This window comes from Chlamydotis macqueenii, chromosome 4, assembly GCF_036417535.1.
Source record: "Chlamydotis macqueenii isolate bChlMac1 chromosome 4, bChlMac1.mat, whole genome shotgun sequence".
NCBI lineage: Eukaryota > Metazoa > Chordata > Aves > Otidiformes > Otididae > Chlamydotis > Chlamydotis macqueenii.
Genome location: NC_141559.1, coordinates 29,021,603 through 29,048,192, shown reverse-complemented (window position 1 = coordinate 29,048,192; position 26,590 = coordinate 29,021,603). Strand labels below are relative to the sequence as shown.

Here is a 26,590-nt window from a genome sequence, read left to right as displayed (position 1 = left end):
CCTTCCATTTTTATTTCTCCCAAAAATACTTTTAGCAACCCTCATGGACTAAGAAAATAAAATCTCAGCTCTGCTCTCTATCCCAACCTCGCCCCAACCTCCCCCCCCAGTTTGCGTGTACAGGGAAGATCACCTCTACTGGTGAATCAATCAAGGCCTTTTAAGCTTTTTACCCAACAGATCTGGAATGCATCTGTCAGCAGCCTGCAGCTTTTTCTCCTCTGCCTTTTGGGAATGAACTCAAGGATGAATTTTCCAGGTCCAAGGAAACTTTGAAGAAGCATCTCCACCTCTGGAAGTCAGTAGTCACTATTTCCTCACTATGCCAGAGCATTCCCATTTCAAATGCATGAGATTAACTGCGGTCATGTAGCGAGATCAGTTTACAGCAGTCAAACAGCTTCTCTCATATCCCAAAAAATCTCCAGTACAACGTATAGAGTTGTGCAATGATATACCTACACAGTTTCTTTCTGGCCTTAAAGGCCATAATGGATAGCACAAAATAAAACCCCTCCTGCAAATGCAAGGTACTGTCTCCAGCTGTTTAACAGGTTGGCACAACTGGAAAACAGGAGCTTCTATCAGGAGATCACCTGCAATTTTCTGCTAGCTGGTACCACCACAAAAAGAGTACTCTCCCCTACTGGGGAAACTATGGTAAATAAGGGAAGAGCAGTCAGCAGTGTTTTTGCAATCACATTAAGTTTTGGTTAGAACAAGGCCCATCTGCAGGTGAGCTGCAGAAGCCCTAGCTACACACATCTCAAAGCAGTACCTTAACTCATTTAGCTTTGATATGCTTTTCTTTACATCCCCAACAGAGTCATGAAGCTGAGACATTCGGTTCCTCAGAAGCTTTATTTTCATTCAAGCTACAGAAATAAAGTAGTACCTTCCAATTTCCCATTATACTTTCTGCGTATTTGCATGGCTCAGGGTGAGATGCACTAGGATAACTACCCTGTACATACAGAGGAAGATAAGGCTCAAAAACTAGCTTTACTTCAAAGAATGCCAAACCTTACCTATGAGGTTGGCTCCAATTCCTCGATAACATTAATAGGCACAACATAAGGAAAAAAAAAGATTAATCTAAACTACCCATTGTAAGCAAAATCCAATAATTCATTACAGAAAGTCATCCAAAGAAACCTTTTAGAAATAACAAAAGTTATTTTCTACTTTGAAAAAATAGATGAGTCATTTTTGCTTTATATATGATATATTCACACACATACTTTCAAGTATAATTTTCACTATCATCATACTTACATGGCTAGAGAGAAAGTGAAAATCCCATAAGCAGATTATTATCCTAAAGAAGTCACATACAGTCTTTATCTGGGTTTAGCAACACCTGGAATTCTCCATGGTATCATAGTGACCAAAAAAGCAGTGAGTAGACTCTGATTCTTCCCTTTATTAAACACGTCTTAATAAGGCTTGAAAAGTATCAGAATTTAGAAAGATGGAGATGTGAAAAACAAAGGCAGTCATAAACCTCACAATTTCACAGCTAAGCTTGTCATAGGCTCAATGCTAGCAGGGAATAAAAAAAAAATCTGAGTTATGTTTGGTTAGCAGGCAAACCAATACCAACAGACTGACTTCAGCTAGGATGTTCTTACATTTAAGGCATCACACAAAATAACAAGTTAATGCTAGGAAGCGTAACAATCATCATGTGCTCAGCCGCAACTCACATTTAGCTCTCAACATCAGAACCTGCTTTATTTCAAAACAGGAAGGCTAGCAGGGCATTCCGGAGTCTTTTGGGAAAGTGTGCCAGGCAGCCAACAGGCAAGAGCAGAAGTGACCATGGTTTTCATCAAAGGGAAAGGAATTTAAGTGCTTATTAAAGGCCTTGCTGCAGTGCCAGAGACACCTGAAAACAAGTTGTGGTGAAATACAAAACTTTAAGACCTAAAAGGCAGAAAATCTGTGCAAGCAGCTACAGTGACGAGTGTCCTGCAGAGATCAAAATGGAAAGTCCTCAAGATTTAAGTTTCTGGAGCTTTGAAATGACAATGGAGAGGTCCAGCAGGTGCATTCAACCGCCAGCACTGGGACTGGTTCCACACTGCCTGCTCGTATGCTCTGCACTCCTGCTCTCCAAGTCTAGTTTGGATAGACAGGTATGAAATGTCTCAAAAATAAATATAAACTATTTCTTACTGGTGATGTCATTTTCATTTGTCTGTGTCTTACCCAATATAAAAAGGCACAAATTTTGCAAAAAAACTATTGTGAGACCTAACTAAAACTACTCACAAAAAAGTTAGCAGAAACCATTGACTATTCTTAGGAGCACAAAGTCATCTGAAAGTTAAGTGCTAGGCAGTCTGAAAGCAATATGGGTTTAACTATTAAGCTCAACTATTTGGTTTAGTAATTCGGTACAAGATGTTCTTAAAATCTAGTTTTAAAAACATCAGAGCCAGACTCAAAAGTAAAGCTTCTTGGAAGCAAGGGAGGTCACATACAAAAGGAAGATCTATGTCATTTTACTAGCTGAAATGCAATGCTTTTTTGCTTTTACTAAGGGTCCCATGGAGTCCAGAATATTTTTTTCCAAGCATTTCTGTAGGAAGAGATTCCATTAGGTGGGATGCAAGTTTTAAGCTCTGCTAAATGCTACCACTCCAAGTTCCCAGAATTTGGGTAACATTAAAGTTTCCTGAGCTAGAGACAATCTGAAACACAAGACACTGACATTGCAGCAGGAGAAACAGAAGGTGACAATGAAAACCATTGCACAGCCCAAGACTTAGAGTACACCCAGCAACTGTTAATTCACAAATATTCCTCATCTTTTACCCCTTCTTCCCAGGCTATATGTTGGCATATTCTTACACCTCTTTGAACACAGGAAATGTCTGCTTTCTCTCCTTGCTCTGCTGGTTTTGTACCATATAAACCCACTTCTGAATAGATGCTGCAGACATTTCTTCTTTAGTCTTCTCAGGCTCACTAAAACCACACATTGAGAAAGGCTACCCCATTTATCTGGAAGTTTAATGACACTGAATATTTCTTGTCAAAACTAGATAGTTAAATTTAAACATTTATTACATCTTCCTCTTATGAGCCCGTGGCTGTTTTATTAATACGCAGAATGCAGAGCTCTCAGCTTTCTCCCACAGTATAAGGATACAAACTACACCACTATAATCAGAACAATATTAGTATGCAGCACAAAGTGATTTGCAAGTTGGAGAAAACCGGGTTCGTGGTCACTTGCTTCTTCTAGCAATGAAATAAAGGCAAAGGTTATACATTTGACAAAGCAATTATGTCATTTAATTTTCACTCAAGTCTTCTAGAAACATAGCAGTTACTTGAGCAATTAAAAGCCTCAAATCAACCTACTGGAAGTTTTTGTATTGCAGTGCAAGTCAGTTGGCTGTTTAAACAGGCTCAGGCTCAAAAACCTGAGACCATATAAAAAAACCTTATCAATCACCTTTCTAGATGAACAAAATGCTGCTACTCTGAAAAACATTCCGGTCACTCTTGTAGTGAAATTAAACAAAACCAATACTATACACTTCTCAACAGCACTCAGTTTAATCTCAACACTCTTTACAAAAGGGCAGCATTACCTATGTTTCTGAATTACACTCATTTTAATGAGCCTTGCCCCAGTGCTCCCAAATTACATACACAATCTAATGTTACCACTCAGGAAAGTGATTGATCTTTACCTTCTAAGGCATACAAGCATGACTGGTTTATTCAGAAATACTGAAGCCTCCATAAACACTACTCAGCTCGAGCAAGGCTGACAATACAGAACAGAAATAGAGAAATTTAGTTCTAAAAGCCTACTTTAATTGCAAAGGTGATGAGCTGAAGCAGTAAGCTGGAAAATAGGCAGGGACTGCTATATTCTCTTATGAACGGTCCTATTAAGCTCAACTTGCTTTGCATGCCTGCAGAATCAGGGCACACAACCAGTTGCATCCAAATCCACAGAAACCAGCATACAAACAGTCTAATAGCTCTTTCCACATCCAACATCTATCCTGGTTAACGACCAATACTGAAGGCATAGTATCATTAGATATAGATCTCTACTGTAAGTGTCTCTATTAAACAGATATAAGAATGATCCAGAAGTAAACGTAATACCTTTTTGGTATAGTCCAATACAGTATTTACAACACACATTTCTTATAAAATGTGCAAGAAAATGTTCAAGTCTATCTTAGTACACAGAAACACATCAGTGCCTTAATCAGGCAAATTTAGAAGCCTGATTCAACTGAAGCTTCACTGCCACAGTGACTAAACTTGCTTAAGGAGTTATCACATGACCAAAATCCCAACAGGCATCTGCCTTTAACTGAAGAAAGGCTATATAGCCCTGGCAAGCTCTTAAAGTACATAACACACTAAAGAAGTCAGCAACAAAGCACTGATTTTGCTGCATGATCTATTAAAGAGTGTGAAGAAAAAGCCTCTTGCATTGTGCTCAGAAAAAGAAGTTAACTCAATGGCCTGCAAAATTTTTCCCCAATCCTGAAACCTGCAGCTCCCATAGCAACTTTTCAAGGCATTGGAAGTTTAATTTAATTTTAAGACATACACAATAGCAGACTATATAGATCCTCATATACCTTTCTTTTGTAGGCGTATCTCTACTGTGCTTTACTTGTACTTCATATAGGACTTACATACTTAAAAGTAGAATCACTCATTCAGTGCTTTTAGTGTAGTTCCTACCTGAAACTGGACAGCTTTCTATGTACCCTCAAATTTCTTGGTTGGTATAAACTGAAGTCAAAAGAGAAATAATGCAAACCATGATCAATTAGTCCAACCACTAAGAAAAAACAGTAGCCACATCAATATAACTTCACTTTGATTTAGGGTACTATCTAACAGGTTTCTTAAAAGTTTCAACATGACTATAGCTCCAGACTATCTTTCTTGGGAGACACTACAATAGAAGCCACAATAGAGACTGCCTTGTCACAAGAAGTACAAATACTTGCTCTATAGATGGAGAAATAAAAGGACAAATCTAGTTGTCTAAAAGACAATTCACTGTACACATTTTATTTACAGTTTTGTACACTGTCTTAATATGAATGGGACCGCTTTTCTACTTGAGCCATTTTAACCAAAGCAAAATAAACCTAAGTAATACAAAGTGTTAAAATACAGCATAAGATACAAAAACAGACATACTATTTCTAGTAAGGAATGTAAATTATGGTGTTACATTAAAAAAATCCACAATTATGTTTAGGAAATCACACAAACAGATCACTGATTTGACTGAAATGCATAAATTTGTAGCAAAGCGCTCATGTTACAAAAAAACCAAAAAAATTACCAAAGAATGCACAAAATTAATGTTTATTCCACCTTTGTCATATTCCCAGATTCTTCACCAAATGTTACATGAGGAAAAACAACTGAAATCAAAATATCACTAATGTTATCAAATAGGGAAAACAAATAAATTAATCTAGCAGCCATCAGCATAGGTTACAGCAAAGATGATGCTGTATAAAAAAATTGCTAGAAAACTGTATGCACCATACTCTTTTCCAAACCAGCAAAATGTTACTGCATACAATGCAAATGTAGAACAGAGTAATTTTCTGCAGGTACAGAAATGCAACTTCTTTTCTGAATACTGTGGATAACCAAATGTTTTTTTTTTCATAATAGTAACATTTCTACCAAGCTATTACAGAGTGGGCCAGGAAAACATTTATGGATTGAAGGGATGAAGTGTCCTAAAATTCTGATTGGTAATGGTTACTTCAGCCAAAATAGAAAAAAATTGGAACACAGAAGTACAAGACAAAGGCGAATGAGACTTAGCACAAATCTTAGCAACACTTAGATGGAAATCAAATTTAAACGTAGTCCACTCTGCTTCTGAAGAGGCTTTGGTTCAGCTCCCAAATCTCGATTGCTTGACGCAGTCTCCTATGAAAGAATACTCAGGTGTCGTCTTAAACAACAAACCTATTTTTAGTGGTGGAGCCGCTCTTAGTAGCTGTGTCTGCATGGGACTGATAACCAATCACTATCTTTGGAGGAAGTCCTAATCTTTCCTTGTATACTCTCCTGGAGAAGAGAAACAGAACAACAGTTTAAGTAAAGCCCTTAGGAAGGAATTAGTAACAGGACATTTGCTTTTAAGATCTGCTAACATCACAAAAAACAGTTGCCTATTTAGAAACAATTTCTGAAGTATGAGTATATGACTTTAAACAGGATTTTTCTAGCTTATTGCAACTAAAATCAGCTTATAGTTGTGTATGAACAATGACTTACCATGTAAAACAGGACAAACTCTTGCTACAAAATAATGAACAGGCCTAGGTAAGTGTAGAACATGGATTCTACTGCATTCACATGAACATCGTTAATATTAGCAAGCTACACTCTCACACATGGAAACAAAACAGCTATGAATTCCAGAACTACTGACATGATAAAGTCACCTGAAGCAAATAAAACAGCAATTCCCTGGAACAGTCTGGTTTTTATCACCACAGACATCTCAGTGGCACACACTTGCTGTCTTTAACTACTAGTAGAAAGCAGGCCCCCCCCAGCCCCATAATTCATTATGATACTGGTCATGGGCAGCTACCCAACATGAGCCTGAAGTAAAATCAGCTTGGATTTTATGACTTAAAAGAAGCAGCAGTATCCTCCTTACACACACAGTTCCTCAGCATAGGGTATGACTGAGATGCAAGCCACTAATGGCTCTAGGCTACAAGCTCTGACTAAACCACAGAACAATGCTGTTCAACTGCAGATTGTTAACAAAACTACATAAAGTTGTTTTAACCTCACCCTAATCATAATGGAGCAGTTAACAGGACTATAGCTTACCTCAATTTTAACTGTCAAATAAAAGCTCGATGTATTCTCTTCAGTGTTATGACAACACAGAGGTAGTCAACATAACTTACCTTAGTCATTGTATCACTCAGTTTGCAAAATCTTAACTTCTTCAGTTGGTTCTCTAATGGAGGCATCTTAGCTCTTTAGTTAACAGTATTCTAAAAACACTCTGATGCCTACTAGGTTTGATGTAAAGTCATTCTCTACTAGCAGATGTGTACCACAGTTTGGTTTGTCTATTGTTAAACACTTACCCTTCAAGCTAGAACACGATTGTATAATAAAATTGTTAGTATATGTCAGACTACCAGATTCATAAACACCCAAATGAGGAATGTGTCAAGAGAGCCACCCAGTAAATGAAAAACGTTAGCATACTACTATGATTGACAGTTAAAAGTTCGGCCTAAGACTGATGTGCTAAGCTGGGAAAAGAAATATTTTCATTGGTTTGCATAGGTTAAGTGGCTTACAGTGACTGAATTTAACAGCAGGTACTTCTGAAGCATCAATATTACAGCATAAGGAATCCACTAGCTTTAGCAATACTTGCTAAATAGCAGAGCACAACATGCATTTTCCACAGCAGACACACATGATAATTTGAGATGACTACTGTTGCTTACTGGAATGAAGACTACAACATGCTATTACACATGTCAAATAATCCATGAAACAGCATTATTTTGCTTGATTTGCACTTAAGAGACAAAAAGGTAGGAAAATATCTGTAGAGTTTCACAGCATATCACTGACCAGCTTTTTTTCAAATTAAGGACATCCCCGAGAGCTGAAGATTTACAATGCCTTTCTTATTTGTAAGCATCACTTTCCTGAGAAAAATCTGACCAATACTCTCCTGTTACTAGCAACTCACCTTTAGAAACTGGCATGCTGCAACAGAATCTACACTATCTACAGGTATTAATTACAATGCCTCACTGTGAAATGAAACTTCTGCCAAGATTTGTGTCCAATCCTTCATTATTTCTAAACTACAGCGAAGGTAGTGCAGTAGTGCAAAGGAGTTACTAACATAAGCCCATTCAAAAAAGCTACACAATAACAAATAATTTGGCACTGAGTTAACTGAATTTGGGATACAGCTCTGCATAGGCTACATTTGCCTAAAGTGTGTTCTCTATCAAGTCAGCTGGCTTTAAATGCATTGTTACACTTCATATATTCAAGACATCAATTATATTACTTACCCTATATGCGTAACAGCATCCCTGTTTTCACATTCAGTTGTCCATATTGCTATTTTATCACCCTTAGTTCTAACATTAACAACAGCACCACATACATCATCACTGTAGTCATCGAATGACTCCCCAATAAGGCACAGCAGCTACAAAACAAAGATTAACCATTAAAAGTGGCAGTTCCAAGTCAGAATTCTGCTCCAAAGACACTCAGTGTACACAAAGGACTTTGAGGAATACTGCATTTTACTGCCTATAGCCACTTGTCATACAGCAATCACTTTCTGTTTATTGCAGTATGTTCTTGAAGTTCCAAATTTTACAAGTGAATGTAAACCACTGTAGCAGAGCATCTCCCTCCTGTTATCGAGTTTTCCATCTCTCCTCCTGCCCCAGCAGCTGCAAGTTCTGATACAATTGATACTTTATGTAATGTTGCCTCATCCTCCCAATCCAAAACCAGATTGGGTAAGAATGAAAGGAATTTATTCTTCTTTGTAATATACATTTAACACAGGTAGACAAATATGAAATTTTAAGTGTTTACATTCATTATCTAGGACGAACCTGTGAACAACTACTTGGGCAGTGTCAGTTATGCAAGATCCAACTTCAATTCGGAAGTGTATCAATTCAGAGACAAATTAGACTGCAAATAATACAAGACTCTCCCCCATGGATTTCTAATCCAGAGAAAGTACACTTCAGGAACATCAGATTTGAGTTAGGTCACATCTCTGTACAATATGATAACTGTGAAAGTTATTTTTAAAATCTACATCTTGCAACTTATAAAACAAGTAATTTTTACATATACAAAACTGAGAATTTCTTGTGGTTAAGACAGATTCATCTAGTTCATGCTGAATTAAAAATCCTTCTACACATTGAAGTATTAGTTTTTAATGAACACTTGTTTACTTCACTAGCACTTATAACATTTGGAAATTCAATACACTTGCAACTTTTTTAACAAAGCAGGTCTTCCAGTTTCAACGAGAGCTGCAAGGGCTGACTTCATAAAAAATACAAAAAGGACAAAGTGTGCTACTGAATAAATCAGGTATAACTACACATTAAATGTTACACCCAATTGCAGGATGCACACATTTCACTGAGTAATGAAAGTCATAAATAGTTAAGTTTAAACCACACAAACATTCAAAATATTGATTAGTATATATGCATGCAAAGATGACCACCATGCTCAATAAACATTACAGTCAAGTACATTTTACACTGAGGGTTGTAGAACACTGGAACAGGTTGCCCAGAGAGGTGGCTGATGCCCCATCCCTGGAAATGTTCAAGGCCAGGCTGGATGAGGCTCTGAGCAACCTGATCTAGTCGGGGATGTCCCTGCTCCTTGCAGGGGGGTTGGACTACATGACCCTTGAAGGTCTCTTCCAACCCAAACCATTCTATGATTCTATGAAATGAAGTTTAATTTACAGTTAAGAATGGTAAAGATCATTAGATTATAATAAAAGTTTGTTCCAAAGGGGAGTCATAAAGGAAGATATTTTGATATTTATTGGAAGAAGTTGGTTACAAATAATTACTAGAATTAGAAGTGACAAGGTTGTTTTAGATCACATATCCCAGTCACCTGGGTATTTGGGCTCTGTGCCATTGCCTGCTGCTAAACAAAAACCAGAGCCCTCTGTCCTGAAGTCTACATAGCCTATCTACATGTTCCCAATCCATATGTAATGGTTATTACGAGTCAGAAGGACTCATATAGCCATTTAGGTGAAGAAGCCAAATGCACACAGCAAGATATTTATTTACTCATGTGCAGCCATATTGCCTAGTAGTACAATGCTCATCATCCTTTCTTCAAGTCACTACTACAGTGACTGGAGTAGCTCTGGTATTTTCAACACCTCTGCTTTGATCGTGAAGGCCATTTCTCCCTTTCAAAGGGGAGCAATGCTTCTTGCCTCTCACACAAGCAGGGTAATAAGATCAGATTTGATAAGCTTTGCATTGTGCTTCCTGCAAGCCAGGCCCCTAAAACCCAGATCACACTCGACTCTTCAAGGCTATTCTGAGTCAGTTCTTAGACAGTACAGTTGCATCCTCTTCTACAACACATTTACTGCAACCCATATAATCTCTAGAAGTATATTTACCATTCAAAAAACATAACAGGTATGGAAAAAAGTATTTTTCCAGTGCACAGGAAGATTGTGCTATTACTTGCCTATCCTAGTGTTAAGGTAAGTACAGAAAGAACAAAAATAATCTGAAACTGCCTTGTTTCAACAAGACCAAAACCTGAAAACCATTCACATGTAAGAGTATTTGTAAAACAAATTGTTACATTTAAGCAATGAAATTTGGGAGTCACACTCACGACAAAGTATTTTTTTCCCAGTAGCTCAACAGCTATTCTTCCCACTCCACAGGGAAAGGTTAATCTGTCCTGTAGCATTATCTCTATTGCTGCCCATTATAAGAAAGTATTCAACAGAATACAACTACATTGAGCTTCACTATTGAAAAACCATGTTTCAAACAGTCTGTCAATAAAAACATACAGGACACTGCGCTGCCAGGAAGTTAAAAGTCTAGTGTGGCACACAAAGAACACACCAGTTAAAACAATACAAACGCAAGATTCTTCAGTTGCAACTTGTAAGGCCATAGTGCTTACTGTCTCTAGCCAGAAGCGATCAAGGTCACTTCGTCTCTGCTGTTTGTTTAGTGTAATTAGCCATCGTCCTCCTCGCTTGTTTTTTTCATCTTCCCACATGGGTTCAATCCCATCCTGCAAAGAACGGCCAGAAGTTAAATCGGACTTGATCCGTATTTTTCCTAAAGAATAACCAAAACGCCAGTGATAACTGAAATAGTAACTTCAGAAAAACGTGTGTAGTTCAAGATACATACCTGGCAGAAACACCGCCTCATACCAACACCAAAGTCCCAAAACAGTTTAAAAAGTGCACTTACTCTAGCAAATTTTTATTTCTACAGAAGAATCACAGCCCTGGCAGAAGTCTTGGCTACATAACATTGCATAAAAAAAAAAATCTGTGGGAAGAGGCAAAGTCAAACATCCACTTTGCTATGTATGAAAGCAGATAAAATTAGCAGCTACATTCTAGCTGCTAAGGACTCTACATTCTAGAGTCCTTATTTTAAGTCTTGGATTCACTGCAACATTGGCCAAGCGCTTCGCTTATGCATAAAGATTACTTCACTGAAACAGGCACCCTTGGCAGTCTCTCTCAATGACTTCCTGCACACACAACGTGAGAATAAAATGGTTTAAATTGCCAGGGCCGTAAAAATCAACAAAGTATTTAGAAGCAAGTTGCTTTTTGATTCACACTTTACTAATGGCCCTGCACTGAATTAAATAACTCTGGACACACTGATCCAGCAAAGCAGCCAGCCGCCACTCCCATATCCACCAGCTATGCTGCACTTCAGGAAAGTCAGTCATTAAAAAAGCAGGTAACTGTCTAGACAGAGAAATCTGGTTTAAAAAGTCTATTAAGAGAGCAGCACTACAGGACTTTGGCTGAAAACTAAGTGTTCAACATGCAGGATGGAGCAGTGTCAGCTCACTTTAAATTTAACACCCTGACTGGCAGCTGCAGAGCTCAAACTACTTCATCACCTTTAAGAACTCCTATGAGGTCATGACTGACAGACAACAGCAAGAGATTGCTCAGAAGCCTACAACAGTTGCCAATTCTGTACCTCCATACTTCTAGAGATTATATAAATAATTAAATTATTGCTGATTGATGATATGCAAACACAGAATAGATACGCACACATAAAGCACAAATTTAGGATTCCTGCAAAAAGTACAAGCATGATCCATAGATATCCTAACAACTGAAGGGTCTACAGCTTCTTAAAATTTACTAGGAAGGTTTCTCAGTCACCTAAAATATTGTTACCTTCCCAAACCCATGCATCACCACCTCTTCACCACCTAAAGCTGCTGAGCTTTACAAACTATGTGCACAGTATACTGAGGAGTCTCAGCCAGTAGCTACAATTTATAAGCAAAGGAGGAACCAGGCACCAGTACTTAGGGGATTATTTAGGTATTCGAATCCAGAAAGGAAGTTATGTTAAAAGCACTTCAGAGAGGTTAGGATTTAATTTACAGCTCCAGTGGCAAATCCCTGTCACTCCAGTCGAGGCAGGATTTCATGTACACCTTCTCATCAGCGTTTCCTGTTCACTAGTCTGAACATTTCCTCAGCGTGCTTTAAGCGTCAGTGTTGGGTCCAATTTTCTGTTTCATACATCAGTAACACAGCACATAACTGGAGGTACAGAAGTTAATTACAGGAGCATTGTGCATCTGACTAGTAGCGCTCAAAGAATACTGGAGAACATTGCAGCCTCCCACAGAACTCAAACATTTTAACTCATTTCATGTCACACCAAATGACAGAGTTGGAATGTCTTTCATATTATAAAAATTACTGAGACTTAATTATTTGCACAAGCATCTCAAACATCAAATGAAGACAAACATAGCAACAGATTAAAATGTACTGTCTGTGAAGCATGTTAAAGCAAGTACTTGCATTTCAGAACTAATGACAGCCTGATTTTAAGAGGGCATGTGTTTTGGATTTCCTAAAAAAAATTAACACCTTTAAGACATTCCCAACCATGTTCCTAAATATCTGAAGCAAAATATTTGGACAGTGTCTTGCTTAGTCAGGAAACCATCCATCAATATCCATAACTGAAGAATAAAAAAAGGTTAGCAAGCATACCTTAAAGAGCGAGTAGTCACAACCAGGCATTAAATTACTAGAGAGCTGGATATGGTTGTATAAACTATTGGAGGGAAAAAAGCAGGATTAAAAATGAAGCATTATTTTAAGGTACAAAATTCTTAAAGAATTTAAGACATACGACCAAATAAAATACAAAAATTAAAAAGCATTAAAGTTATTTCAGAAGCAACCCTATTTCCTAGCTATTTTTCAGCAGCATAAAAGCATTAGCTTTAAGGTGTTCTGGGCTTAAAGAAGCAGAATGGAAACTGCTTTGTGAACACTTGCTGGATTCCTACATAATAGTATTTTCCAGAAATACCAATCCTTCTTTTAAATCTAGTTCTAACTAAGTTACTAGAAACGTAACTGACTGAACTTTCATGACAACAAATTCTGTGTGCATGTGTATTCTGTACATATACATACAAAGAATAAGGATAATTGTTTATATTTCTAAGGCTACTCCCTCTGCAGAGGGAGGTTTGAGAAGAAATATTTGATTTTTTAATTTAATACAATATTCTAGTGATGAAGGCTGTAGGTCTGAATTCAAATTGCAGTAAGGACTCAAAAAGCAAGAACAGACAATTGAAACAACAAAATAGAAAAGATATACTCCAAATTAAGTTTACAGATACGCAATTTAGAGCAAAAAAAATAATCAAAGGAGTACATACTGCCTCCTCCTTCAGCAAGAAGACAGATTCCCCCCCTGCCCTGCACTGCTAAGGTTAGACTTCAGAAAAAGGCCTGAAGATATTACAGTAACCTGTAGTCCAAGACCAACATTCAGGCATGGTCCAGCACCAAAAAGGAAATTAATTTCTGTGATGTTCTAACAATTAGAAATCAAGCATAGGAATTTACAAAGCCAGTTACAAGTTGACCACCTTCCCTCCTTTAAGTTTACCTTAACCATAATATTTTCTCCCCAGAACACACCTATTTCCCACTCCAACCACAAGGAAGGCCTAACTTCTCAATTGCTTGTGACTGATTTTATACCTTAACTGCAGACATCTAGATTAAACACTTCTTTTAATTCCCCAGACTATCTTGGCTATAGGAGCTCAAAAAACTTACCCTTAACCAACTTTAATAGCCAGTTTCAAACAATTTAGCCTCCCATCACATGCCCCAAGACTGCAAACTACTGTTCACTCAACCATCAGTCACCCCCATAGCAGGAATGGGAAAGCTGGCTACGAACACAGAATCCTATCCCCATCCCTGACAACTGCACTGAAAAATACTTGTTCAACATCTTCAGTATCTTTTCTTCCTGTTGGTGCTAATGAGTCACTGATGGGTGTCATTATTCCACATCATCTCCCCCTTACTGATCACATCCCAAACAAGAATCCTACCACTCAAAGTAGCATTAAACACTAAGATAGATCAAATATATAATGCATTTTTTTCACCCTTAATTTCATGTCACTTGCATTTTCTCCATATTTCTCTCAGATTTCATTGTTAGGGCAGGCAAAATCTTCCAAGTAAGCCATCTGAATTTGACAAGTGTTTGGAAAGCACAGGCATACCTTCAAAGGCTTTCTTCTTGCTGTTTGAACCTAACTGCTTTCACAGATTTTCAATTTAGAATGAAGGTAGTTTCTTCTGGAACCTCTAATGAACTACTTTCAAAGATGCCATTAATCTGCACCAATCTCCCAAGTACTATGCTCCAGAATCACTCCTGAACATCTGAAGTGAGCCAGCTGTCCAAGAATTTAGTCAACTAGCAAAATTTGGGGCTGAGGAAGTGACAACTAGTTAGCTACAAGAATTTACAAATTCATGTTACTATGAGATAGCTACTGCGCAAATACCATTTTCTACATGTATGTCATGTACATATGAATATAAGCAGAGTTACAGTGTTAACAGCAAGACAATGTGCATTTAAAGTACGAAAAATTTCTCCAACCACATTTTCTTCAAAGGTTACATTCTACACATTCTGAAGAATGGAGTAGACCTCCCCTTCAATTTTGCAAACATTTCAGATTACACCCAAAAAGTTGCAGTTAATGTAGTATGTCAGGATTTTTTACACTTCGGCATAAAGTCTGCCAAAGTATGCCAGGATTATTATGCAGACTGAAAAATCTTTACTTACGCCCAAAAATCTTCAACAGTATCAAACTTTGAGATAAGACGAAGATTTGCTTGCCAAGTTTTGCTCTTGTCATTTTTAAAAAACCAGAGTGCCCATCTAAAGGAAAAAAATAATAGCATCTATAAATTAAAATATATTAAAAATATAATTCTTTGTACTGTTATATCCAAACTTAAGATATTATCAGCACGGAAGTCGGTTTTCATCAATAAGCTACAGGAGAAACTCAGTTCTGAAACCCAGCTGTTTGCAGATCAAGAATATTTATGTTCTTCTTACAAGAATCATGACAGACTAGATCAATCTGTTTAGGTAAATATTTTAAATAGTTCTGGAACATTTCTAAGACTCTAAACCTGTAAGCCTCAGATGTTTCTCCTTGCTACCAGTGCTCAACTGCAACACCCTAGTGCAAATAACTGATTATGTTGTAAAATGAACACCAACTATTCAAACTAGGAGCACAGCTCCCTTTCCAGTAATTTCTTTGTAAAGGTTAGAAAAGCTAATTATATCACTCCACAGCTATACATGACGTGAGAGCTTCCCAAGCACTCACATACTAGGAGAGCACAATTTTTAAAAGGGAATCTGTGTTAAGGTAACAATCTTAAACCCATGACCTTTGACTGTATTCAAGTTTTTAAGTCTGCATATATAGATAGAGACAAGACTAAATGAAAAATTTCCCATCTAATTTTTTTCATCATTATCTCCACTGAGTACAAATCTAAACATTATTATAAATTGAACCCTTCACACAAAGACGTTCTTTCTGGATTTAAAAACCATTGTTTAAAATGCTGGAACAGAATACCTTATGAGGCATTTAACAAAACAGGCTTATTTTTCATTCCGATAGTTTCAGTAGTGTTGGAATCACTCAGGTGAGCACTTGAGTTGCCAGGTGTCAATCTATTGTTTTGAGATATTTCCTGACATTTCAAACTTTTAAAAAATGTTACTATTGTCCAGTAAGAGCCCCACTACAACTTGTACAGGAGTGCCAGCATCAATGTAACCAAAGTATTTCAAGGAAAAGAGGAAGGATAGAAGTTGAAAGACAACAAGGGAAATAGGGGATATACACAGCATAGTGCTACAGTGCAAAGTGGTCTTCCACACTTACTGGAAAACTTGGAAAAAGAGTAAGGTGCACTCAGTAAACAGTTCACTTTAGGGCAGCACCTACTTACCAACATTAAGTAACAAGCACTCCACATCAGCTCTTCTGCTTACTTGGGGAAAATTACTTCCTAGCTGCTCTTTTTGAAGTATATGTATGCTGCTGGAGTAACCTTTATGCACTTTTAAAGGAATTCAACCTGTAAACTTACAATATCTTTACTGCAGAAAGGTAGTTCAAGTCAAGGTTTTCAAGTACAAAGCTTTTTGGGAAAGTCTTCATTGTCTCTATAGCTCAGAAAAAGCTGAGTAGTAACTTTTAAAGCTTTAAAGACATACCTGGTTTTGCACACTGTATGCAGAATTTAGTAAGAGGGCTTTGATTTCTTGATAACTTTTCTTAACTATACTTTTAACTACTGCTCCATGTTTTTCTTGTTAAGAGAATTTAAGTGCCCTACAGTTTTTTCTCTTAGTGACACATTGGTACGAATGTATGCATTTGCACTTCACAGGGTTTCTTCTGCTACACTTCCTACAGATAATGAAAACAGTATTACTGTAGACACCAATCGCTCATATAATCAAGTCTAATAAGCTCTTTGGTTGATAAACACAGCTTCTACTACTTTCAATTCCAAATAGGAGAAAAAAAATTGTAACATATGAAGGAGTAAGACTGATAAGAAGTAAGAATAAAAAGTCTTTACTGCTGGCACCTTAATTGCCCAAAGTACAAAACAGAATGGTAGGTTTTCCAGTTCTGCTTGGCAGCAACTTTGTGTCAGTCTCTTAAAATACACCAGCCAAAAGCAACAAAAGCTCTGCTTGCCTCCAACTAAAAGCAAAGCCATTCCCTTTTAAATTACCAGGCTGCAATATGAAAATTTGCAAAGATTTTCATCTTTAACAACACTGTGTGAAAAGGCTCTAAATTACAACAGAATCAGAATCTATTTCCTCAGCAACCTCACTGGAAAAATCTTTTAAAAATGAGAACTCTCAAAATGCTGCTAGAAAACATAAGGTAAACAAGAGCTGTAAAGCCATAGACATTCTTCTATCTTTGGCAAAACTACAACCATGCTTCTGTGCTATTTACCTGTTTTGTAGTGGATGCTTAATATACTGTTCAGGGCTGGCAACCTCCTGACTAGGTGCTGGCTCGGTTTTCTCCTCTTCTGAAGGCTGAGGGTTGGGAGTGGTTTCCTGTTTGAAGAAATGAGTTATTAATATGTTCCTTCTCAATTTTTATTGAAGTAATTTAGTTATTTGAAGTAACTTTAAGAAGGTTGAAGCTAGAGCTCCTCTAATTTCTCTTGGATTAGAGACCCAAATCACATCATGGAAGCACAATCTGCATCCCTTTACTCTTCAACATCTGAACAGGTCTCACAATAAACACTAACTGCAGGAATTCACATTCTGCTTTCAATTATTTGCTTCCTCTGTCACTTGTTTCCAGAATGGTTTACTTAACATAACTGTCTTATTTTGAAACACTTCTGAGAGTTATTTCAGAAATACACAATATGCTATGTTATCTAGAACATGCACCTCTAAAAACCAGAATAGATTTTCAGAAGGAAAATATTTTTTTTAATCAGTTTATGAAAAAGCATCACTGGAAACAAATGTACAGGCCCTGTTTATTTAGAAAAAATTCTGTTATCACAAGTAGGAGACATGCCTATAATTCTCAGGTCTGAAAACAGTTATTACAAGCAGCTAGAAATTAAACCAGTAAGTTATCTTTGTATTTGCAACATCACTACTAACAAAGCTTCAGGCACCAAACCAGCAGAATTTAAACACATATCAGTTCTCAAATTTCAAACCGAAATAAACATACCACATACCAGACTGATTCAAAATATTATTTTAGTATTTCTTTAAAATCACTAGAGATAGTGCTAGAGAAGTCAAATACACTTTAACACAAAAGTGAAAGTCCCTTTGCACGCAAACCCCCTCAAATTTGTCATTCAGTTCAAGAAGCCACTGTGTCAGGTTTGAAATTCTAATGTCATTTCTTCAAACCACAGAATACAAAGCTTTATTGTGAGGCCAAGCATCCCCACCAGTTACCACCATCTCTCCCTCATCTGCAATCTGTGCTAGAATATTAGAGACAAGGAATGAGGACTACAGCTCATTCCCTACAGCTAACACAAACACCTGTACAGCCTGCCCTGTGAAAGAAAAAGCACTTCAGTAATACAAACAAATACTAGCTACAGCAGACCAAAAGACTCTAGACATTCCTAAATGTGGTAATACAAAGTAGTACTTAAAAATTAATTTAAACTCTGTGGTCTTAAGAGAACAAAGTGATGTAGAGGTTGATTAAGTAATGGTAAGTCATCTAATTAATGGAACAGTTTACTCCAGACATCCACATTACTCAGTTTATCACCACCAAAGCTGCTGAAAAGTGGAATGGATTTGAAGTGCTAACATAAACACTGTTTAATCTTCACAGTCCCAGTTGGCAAACTCTTCTGGTAACACCTAAAGATCCATCTTAATAGCAATTTTCTTTCCATTATTGATATATTTGGCATTATTAAGCATGGTATTATGCTTTATTTCAGAGAAGTTACATCTTTATGCTTGAAAATAATTAAGTATGCTTTAGTTTAGCAGCTCACCTATAAAAAAATCTCAGTTCAAAAGCAAATTTACATCCCCTTTAAGAATGTTTTCAATACTCCCATGTTCACAGTGAAAAGACTGAAATGCAAAGGCCTAACAGGCAGGGAGAACTAGGATAATGCTTTGATTCACACAGTACAAGGGGCAGGTAGTACAGTTTTCTGCCTCTTAATAAAACTAAATGCTTGCTGAAGATTCCCTAATGGGCAACATCACTGAGAAACCCACAGAAGCACTGTGTTGAACAATCTGTCAAATCACCTTCAGTGTAATACTATAAAAAGCTAAACAGATCTTCAAAAAGCTTAGTACATGATTCAAATTCTATCTAGAATAAAATATCTAATGTTAGCCTTATTTATTTTTAAGTTGATGGGATAAAATATACATATTTCCCTTTAATCATATACAAGAACCCCATAGAACAAATTAAGATGGTCAACGCAATAAGGCTGTAAAATACACCAAAGAAGCATTTCAATATTTCCTCCTACAAGTTATCATTTGTATTATACTACAACAAGCCAAGTACAGACAACTACAATTTAAGTGTTGCCCCTTCAGTAGATTCTAAACACAAGAATTAGAAATATTACATGTGCAAATACAATGAGCATACAAGAAAAGTTTTGTTGATATTTTGGAAGTAAACTAAGCACCAGGTTTTGTGATAAAGCTTGCATTCATTCACAATACTCTGCAGTTAGGACATCTAATACCTAGAAATTATTTACAAACACTACTACATTGAAGATTTTTACATGAAACAGACTCACTCTTGACAAATGCAGACTATCTTCCAAAAATAATTTTAGTTGATAATCTCATTCATGTTTGCTCAGCAAATGGCTTTCAACACAAAGAGCTAATCCTAAGGTTCCTGTTCAGTCTTCCAGAAGTATCATAACTATATCAACTGGAAGAATCAATACAAAACTACTGAGCACAGGCAGGCCTATTGTAAGTTTCACAACTTCTAATACAAGACAACTTTAGAAAGAATTAAGGTAGCACCTCCAGAAGATAAAAACAAAAATGCAATGAGCCTCAATACCTGCCCAGTATACCAGTGGTCACCTTTCAAATAGCTACATGAAAGTAAGTTCCTGGACAAATGGAAAACATCTGACTCAGCACAAATATTTAGTTAAGTCATCACAATAACAAGTCCTTTAAGATATTTTGAAAGCTACCTAGCTTTAATGAAACTCAAACTAAGCATTATTTCAAGCTCCTGTCCAACACAGTACACGACAACTCACCTCCAAGGACCAGCTAACTATGATCTTGGCCCAGGATTACGCAACTCCCCTCAAAAACTAACCCCGCCAGAAGAGATTTTTTTTATTTTCAGCACCTGGTTGCCCATCAAGGCGAAGTACAGCTGTACACACCAGAATAAACTTGAACAGGGTGTGAAGGGGAAAGCAGAGCTTATTGCCACAAAACAATTTTCTGGCTGGTCTCAGAAGCCTAAAGCAGCTTGTTTTTACTACCTTTTATTTCCCACTGCCATCAAGGAAAATAGAAAAAAAGACTTTTCATTTTTGGCTAGTTAATCATATCAGCTCCCATTTCCTTTCATCTTACCTTTACCTCACTATTCTGATCACCAAGCTAAAGTATTTGTACACCAAAGCACTCTCCATTATTAGTCGAATACAAATTATGCGAGTTCACTAACTGGCATTCCAAGTCTATTTCTTGTATCCAACCTCTTTCCAGCCACTGAAATTCTACCTCAAACCACAAGCATGCAGGTTTTAAAAGGTTCTATAAATGTAACACAAATTAAAGTTATATTGTTCACATTTTACCAATTCATACCTTGAAATTTTGCAACTACTGCATTATTAACTTAAAGTCAGACTGTCTCCACCAGCAGTTTTCTGGACTACTAAATTTAAAATTCTTCATAGTACTTTACTATTGCTCATAACTAATGCATTCTTTAACCTAAAATTGACTTTGCGTCTGCTATTAAACCAAGTCACCACTGAGTTTGTTGCTTCTAAAATAGATGTAATGAAACAGGGTAGTACTACCAGATAAACTGGAAAGCTTCATATGGCCAATCCTGCTCCTCATACACAAGACAGCACGTAATTAAAAGTGACATTTATTTACTACCCACATGGCTTTTGATGTAGGAATCACCTTGCAGAAGTCTATGAAATATTTGCCTACTCAGCATTTGATGACTGTGCGTATCTGCACGTTACTTGTATTCTGACACTTGCAGACGTAATTGGTGTTATTTATTCGTTCTCCACAGCACGTAATGGCAAACATACCAAAGGAAGGTGTGCATGTCACCGGGACAGGAAACAAATAGCACTTACAGTAAGAACTGCTTAATCAGGTTTGTCTATTGAAGACTAGGTTTCACTGACTGTTTTCAGGTGCTGCCCAGACCACATTCACATCATCTAATCATCTACAGAAATTTTTTAGGAAGTCCACATTAGACTGTGCAACGTTTCTGTCCCATAAGGACATAGCCTAGCATTATGTATTCTTGGTGAAAGCTAAGAGAATCAGTTAGTGGAAGAGGTTTCCAAAGTTTTCTCACATTCAACCAAAGTAAGTTACATTTTAGAGTTTCCACCTTCTTGTTTTGGGTTTCCAACAGAATAAGAAAAACTGCACATCCCAGTTATCAGATGGGATAACTGCAGGTAACTGCTACCATGCTACAGTTAGGATAACTCACAAGGCACAAAAATAAAGAACTATTTATTTCAAAATATTCTGGACAAAAAAAAAAGGATTTAAGACCATCCACAAGCAAGTATTATGTGCTGTAAGAAAACAAACCAAATAATGATCTGATATACAGCTCTGAGGAATGAATGTTGAGGTAAAAATTATACACAGTATGTATGACACCAAGTGGAAGAGAGGTACCAACAGCCACCTGTTACCAATTAAACAGTGTTAAACAGCTTTCCAGACACCACAACAGAGAAAAATTTTCTGGGCATGACATAAGGCCTAACATGGAGCAACTATCGTAACTGCAAACAGTATTACTTAGACCACCACAGACTGTTAGAACGGCATTCAGTATTAGAAGACAAACATGGGACATGATTTTAACTGAGTAACATCCCACCAAATCAACACAGAAGTGCAACACATGTACAGTCAACAGGAAGAAAAAAATTAAGTAGAAGAGTCACATGCTTCCTCCAGGGTCAGAGAGGCACACTGGTTTGGGCTTTTTAGGAAACATGTTCTCAGATTGCAAAAGATGCAAAGAATAATCACAGCCCTTTTAACTTCTGAAAAACGGGTTACATACACTTGAAAGCACTCACCAGATTTTCAATGTTTAACTCACAACCTTATGACTAGAACTACCAAACAAGTTACAAGGTATATGAAAATACTTCAATATATTTGTGTTTTTTCTAGCTGCCTAAGCAGGCTGCCCTTGTGCTAAGACACAGTTTGCAGTCTGCTGCTGCCTTCGCTACTGGAACATGAAATCTATCTACAGGATAGTTCTAAGACACTGAGGCAAGAAAACAAACTTCCCAAAACTGCTGAGGAGAACAGTTCTGATGACTCAGGGGAGAAAACACCTCTAATCCCCCCGCACACGTCTACACAACAGACACAAAAGCACTCAAAATTTCTGCAAATATAGTGAGCCACTTGTACAACAAAGTGTGGAATTTTACATTAGCTGAGAAATTAAGACACATTCAGCCTTCAGAAAAGAGTTTAAAACAAAAATTGGATAACATATGGATGCTCAAGAGCTCAGTCTACAACCAGAAAGATAATGTACTGTAATGTACCAATATGTCCAATTATGGTAAAGCATGTAATGTACACAAGCTACTTTGATAAACAGCACTGAACATGAGAAACTAATCACTATTTAAAAGATTGTGCATTTAAACAACTGCTCTGCACATTTAGAAAAAAAATACTTTTAAACTTTTTTTTTGTTCAAATGTTTGTCTTACATCCACTATATAAGAATTAAGGACAACTGCCACTTTTAGGCAGCTAACAGAATGCTTGTATTACATAGCACGCTTAAATCTCCAGATCACACACTTAGTACCTTCATAACATGAACAATTTAAAAAGGAACAGGTTTTCGGACTTTAAGAAATGAGTGACTGCTTTAAGTTTCTAGGTTAAAAACAGTCTCTAAATTTATGTTTAACCTTGAGTATTTCAAAAGTGAAAAACAGATTTGCTTGAGGAAAAACATTCATTCACTTTTAAAAATTCACATCTCTTTCACAAGGCAGGCTCTCTACCAACATCCCTCAACTGATTCTTCCCTCTATTCCTTCAAAACTCACAAGGATCTTTACAAAGCTGTCAAAAGGGTCACATTTTCTCATCAAAATTTCACATATACCCCCACACCTACAGGCAGTATCAGTAAATGAAACAACTTGGTCTCATATGCTATTTTTATGTATTACCTTGAAATAAGCTTGACATTTCACAGGCTGTGTGAAATGTAATTTTTAAAAATTGCTTTCAGAAAAATGTTTATCAAAATATAAGTTGTCCAATATCTCCCTCCTCTTAGAAGTTTTGTATTCAGTCAGAAATATAATTTACAATTTGAAAGTTGATGATAGACATTCTCAATTATAAAACAGTATGCAAGACACTTATCCTGCATCATTGCTGAAAAATGCAATGAGCAAGCAACTGTGTTCACAGTACTACAACTGAAGACTACACTGATTTCAACCATAGCAGGTCACTGACTATATTAACAACAGAAATATGTAGTAATAAGACTAAAGTTGAACATGGTCTGCACTTAGTTTACATGCTAACTCTCTGTCAACAATACAATACCTTTCAGCCTACCTGGAATTTTAGGAACTACTTTGAACTTTCCAGAATTTCAAGGCCCTACATCATTATGTTTGCAACCCCTTGAGACAATACTGTTTTTTACTATAATATATATACATAACTGTATTACTATTGGTTTTGTTGTTGACTTTGTAGACTTTTGCACAGTGTTACCCGGTCACATTTAATCCTCAAAGGCTACAATATGAGCACACTCTAACAGGACACACTTCTGCACAGTTTCACAAATTAATCTAGAATAGTCGTAAAAGGTAAACAATCTGGATAGTACAAGAAAAATCTGAAGGTTTTAACCTATCAATGTTCCAGAGGCTTATATTTTCCCTGCAGTGGAGAAATAAACCCCTGTGTAATAGGTCTAGATTTACTTAGAATAATCTTGCTTTTCTTAGCAACTTCCATGGGAATCTAAACTCAAGTTTCAATATTCCTAGAGAGTTTCAAACACTTTTTCCAGTATCTTTAACAAGACTTAAAACATATGTTACATTTGAGAGCACTGGAGTACTAGAAATATCAGTGATTTTAGCAGGAACTTACATTTAAAAAAAAAAGGCACATTGAGTAATACTTTGCATTTTCTGAGGCACATTTTCACAATAGGGAAACATCACAGATGACATCTCTGCAAACCTAGGTCCAGATTTTGAAGGTCAGCAACAGAAAGGTTTCCCTATAATCAAGTAGTACTCTGATCCCTAACCACATATACAACTGAATTGTTCAATTGAAAAGCCCACAGTGTTTCCACAAGATTAAGCATCTATGACCTCAGTCACTACACAAGTCTAACTTTAAACTAGGTAGGAGAAGTGTGAGCTACCTAGAACAGTAAGCAACAAAAAAAAAATTATTTAAATAAATTTGAAAATAAGCAAGTGTAGCTGATATTTGTTTCCTGAAGTCAAACATACTTCAACTATGGCAGAACATTCAACAGCAGTGTTACTTAAACTGTTGTGAGCACTGCCTCATCTTCCACTCTTACTGGCTCAGTACAACTGTTTGCCACTGCAGGGTGAACTGGATCTGGGAAACCATTCTTGCTGGGAAATGGTATGGCAAAATCAATTGTTTATTTCTGGCTAAATTAGGCCCCAGATCTAGCTCAACATGCAACCTGACACTTATACAAGAATAATGGAGAGAATGGGGCAGAGACTGGCTTACATCAGCACCACATCCAAGAAAGCCACAAACCTACACCTTTAGATTTCAATTTCCAATGGCCACCAGTATTACAAGTTATTTATCTGAGCCCCTGCTAAGCTCCACAGTCATCACAAAATACTGAGCTGACAGGAAGCTCTCATCTTCAGATATGTGGACTACAGCTCAGAAAGATCAGCTTTCGTATGGAAAAACAAGCATTTAATACTGTGGCTGGACAACACAGGAAGGGTGCTGCTGGTGGTCCAGCTCAGTATCTTAACAGCTGACATTCTTGCTGTTCAGAACTGCTAGCCAAGCAATTCATAAATGCTGACCAATTTCAATCTCTTCCTTCTAAGTGAAGTTGGTGGGCTTTTTTGTTCATGGAAGAAAATCGTAAGAAGATCAGTGTCTCTTAAACAATAAGGTAAAATTAATCTTTACTTTAAAATAGGGAAGTGATTTTCAAACTTTTTATCTAAATGTTGCAAAGTGTCTCCGAAGTACACACTGGCTATTTATTCATAGTTGGTCAGCAGCAGCAAACCAGCCTTAAGATTTTTATTTTCTTGAGACCCTAATACACAGTCTTCTGCTGTCCACTCCTCATGATACACAAGCACGTGAGATTAGAATAACAACTATACTTGGACCACTTCCAGCTGCTTCAGTTCTCCATGGAAGCACAGGCTGGGGTAACGTTTATAGAACAGAGCACAGTATCATAAACACAACTTAATACCTAGAAAAAGAAAAAAATACTTAGTTGTTATGAAAACTATTAAAAACCTTGAGTAAAAATAGCACTTTGATCCAGAAAGATGACATAACCGGAAAAAGCCAATTTCGTTTGCAACACACGCCTCGAGCCTTACCGGTCACACTCCTTTCTTGTTTCAGCTGCCAAACTGCCAACCTACAGACCCTCACCGCGGGTTACCGACCCCGCGCCTCCTCATCGCAAAGCCTCTCTCACCGCAAGCTCTGACTCTGCCTGGAAACCAGGCCCTCCCCGCCCGCCAGCAGGGCGCCCGCCGGCCGGCGAGGAAGAGCCGCCCCCTCGGTGACCGGCAAGTCCAACCCGCCGGCCTCTCCGGGCGCAGAGCAACATGGCCGCCCCCACCGCGCCACACGCGCCCGAGGGCCGCTCGCCAGGCGGCCAGGCCGTTTGGCCTCCGCCCAGGGCTGCTCCCCGCCGCGCCTTCCGGCCCCGCCGTCCCCCCTCTGCCGCAGCGCCGCGGAGGCGGCCGGGCCGGGTCGGGCGGCGGGGGCCGCAGGCGGGGCTCGACACAATGGGCGCCGCGGCGGCAGCCCCGGCCCCCGACGCCGGCCCCGCACCCTCCCTCCCGCCCGCCGGGCCCTGCCCCGGCCTCTCTCCCTCCGCCCGGCCCGGCGCCCCCCGCACCCGTGAGGCAGAGCCGGCACCGCCCTCAGACCCCCGCCCCCACCTCCCCCTCACGCAGGCCGGCGCCTCCCGCTCCCCCTCCCCCCGCTCCGTCCCCCTGCGTGCGTGCGATCCTCGCCGGCCTCGCCGCGGCCCCCATCCGCCTCCCGCCCGGCCGGCCAGGTGCCCGCTGCCTCCTCGCCGGGGAGAGCCGCAACTGGAGGAGGAGGCGGCAGCGGCGACGGAAGGGGGAGGACAGAGAGAGAAAGGCGGGCGGGAGAAGGGAATGAAACACTCACCGGTTCCACCGTCGCCATCTTAGATCGTTCTGGTCGCAGAAGCGCTGCGGGGAGGGGAAGGGGCGGATAAAAAACCCAGGTTCAAACCCGGTTGGCCGCTCGGCGGTCACGTGATCCCGGCGGCCGTTTGGGAGGGGGGAGGG

The 26,590-nt window shown here is 38.3% G+C and overlaps 1 protein-coding gene across 1 annotated transcript; it reads right to left on the bottom strand.

Annotated features, from left to right (window-relative positions):
• Nucleotides 1–842: 842 nt before the first annotated feature.
• On the bottom strand, nucleotides 843–26,567 carry EIF4E (eukaryotic translation initiation factor 4E). The gene is made up of 7 exons (XM_086747422.1): nucleotides 26,448–26,567; nucleotides 17,200–17,306; nucleotides 14,973–15,068; nucleotides 12,845–12,908; nucleotides 10,747–10,860; nucleotides 8,094–8,233; nucleotides 843–6,090 (listed from the first exon to the last, which is right to left on the bottom strand). Exons 1-7 carry the CDS (start codon nucleotides 26,463–26,465, stop codon nucleotides 5,976–5,978), a joined length of 654 nt encoding a protein of 217 aa, XP_086603548.1. The 5' UTR covers nucleotides 26,466–26,567; the 3' UTR covers nucleotides 843–5,975.
• Between the last annotated feature and the right edge of the window lie 23 nt (nucleotides 26,568–26,590).

Coding starts and splice junctions, on each gene's coding strand:
- EIF4E (XM_086747422.1), bottom strand. Junction 12,909..14,972: donor ACTGTTGAAGATTTTTGGGC/GTAAGTAAAGAT, acceptor TCCCTCCAATAG/TTTATACAACCATATCCAGC. Junction 10,861..12,844: donor GTGACTACTCGCTCTTTAAG/GTATGCTTGCTA, acceptor CGTTCTTTGCAG/GATGGGATTGAACCCATGTG.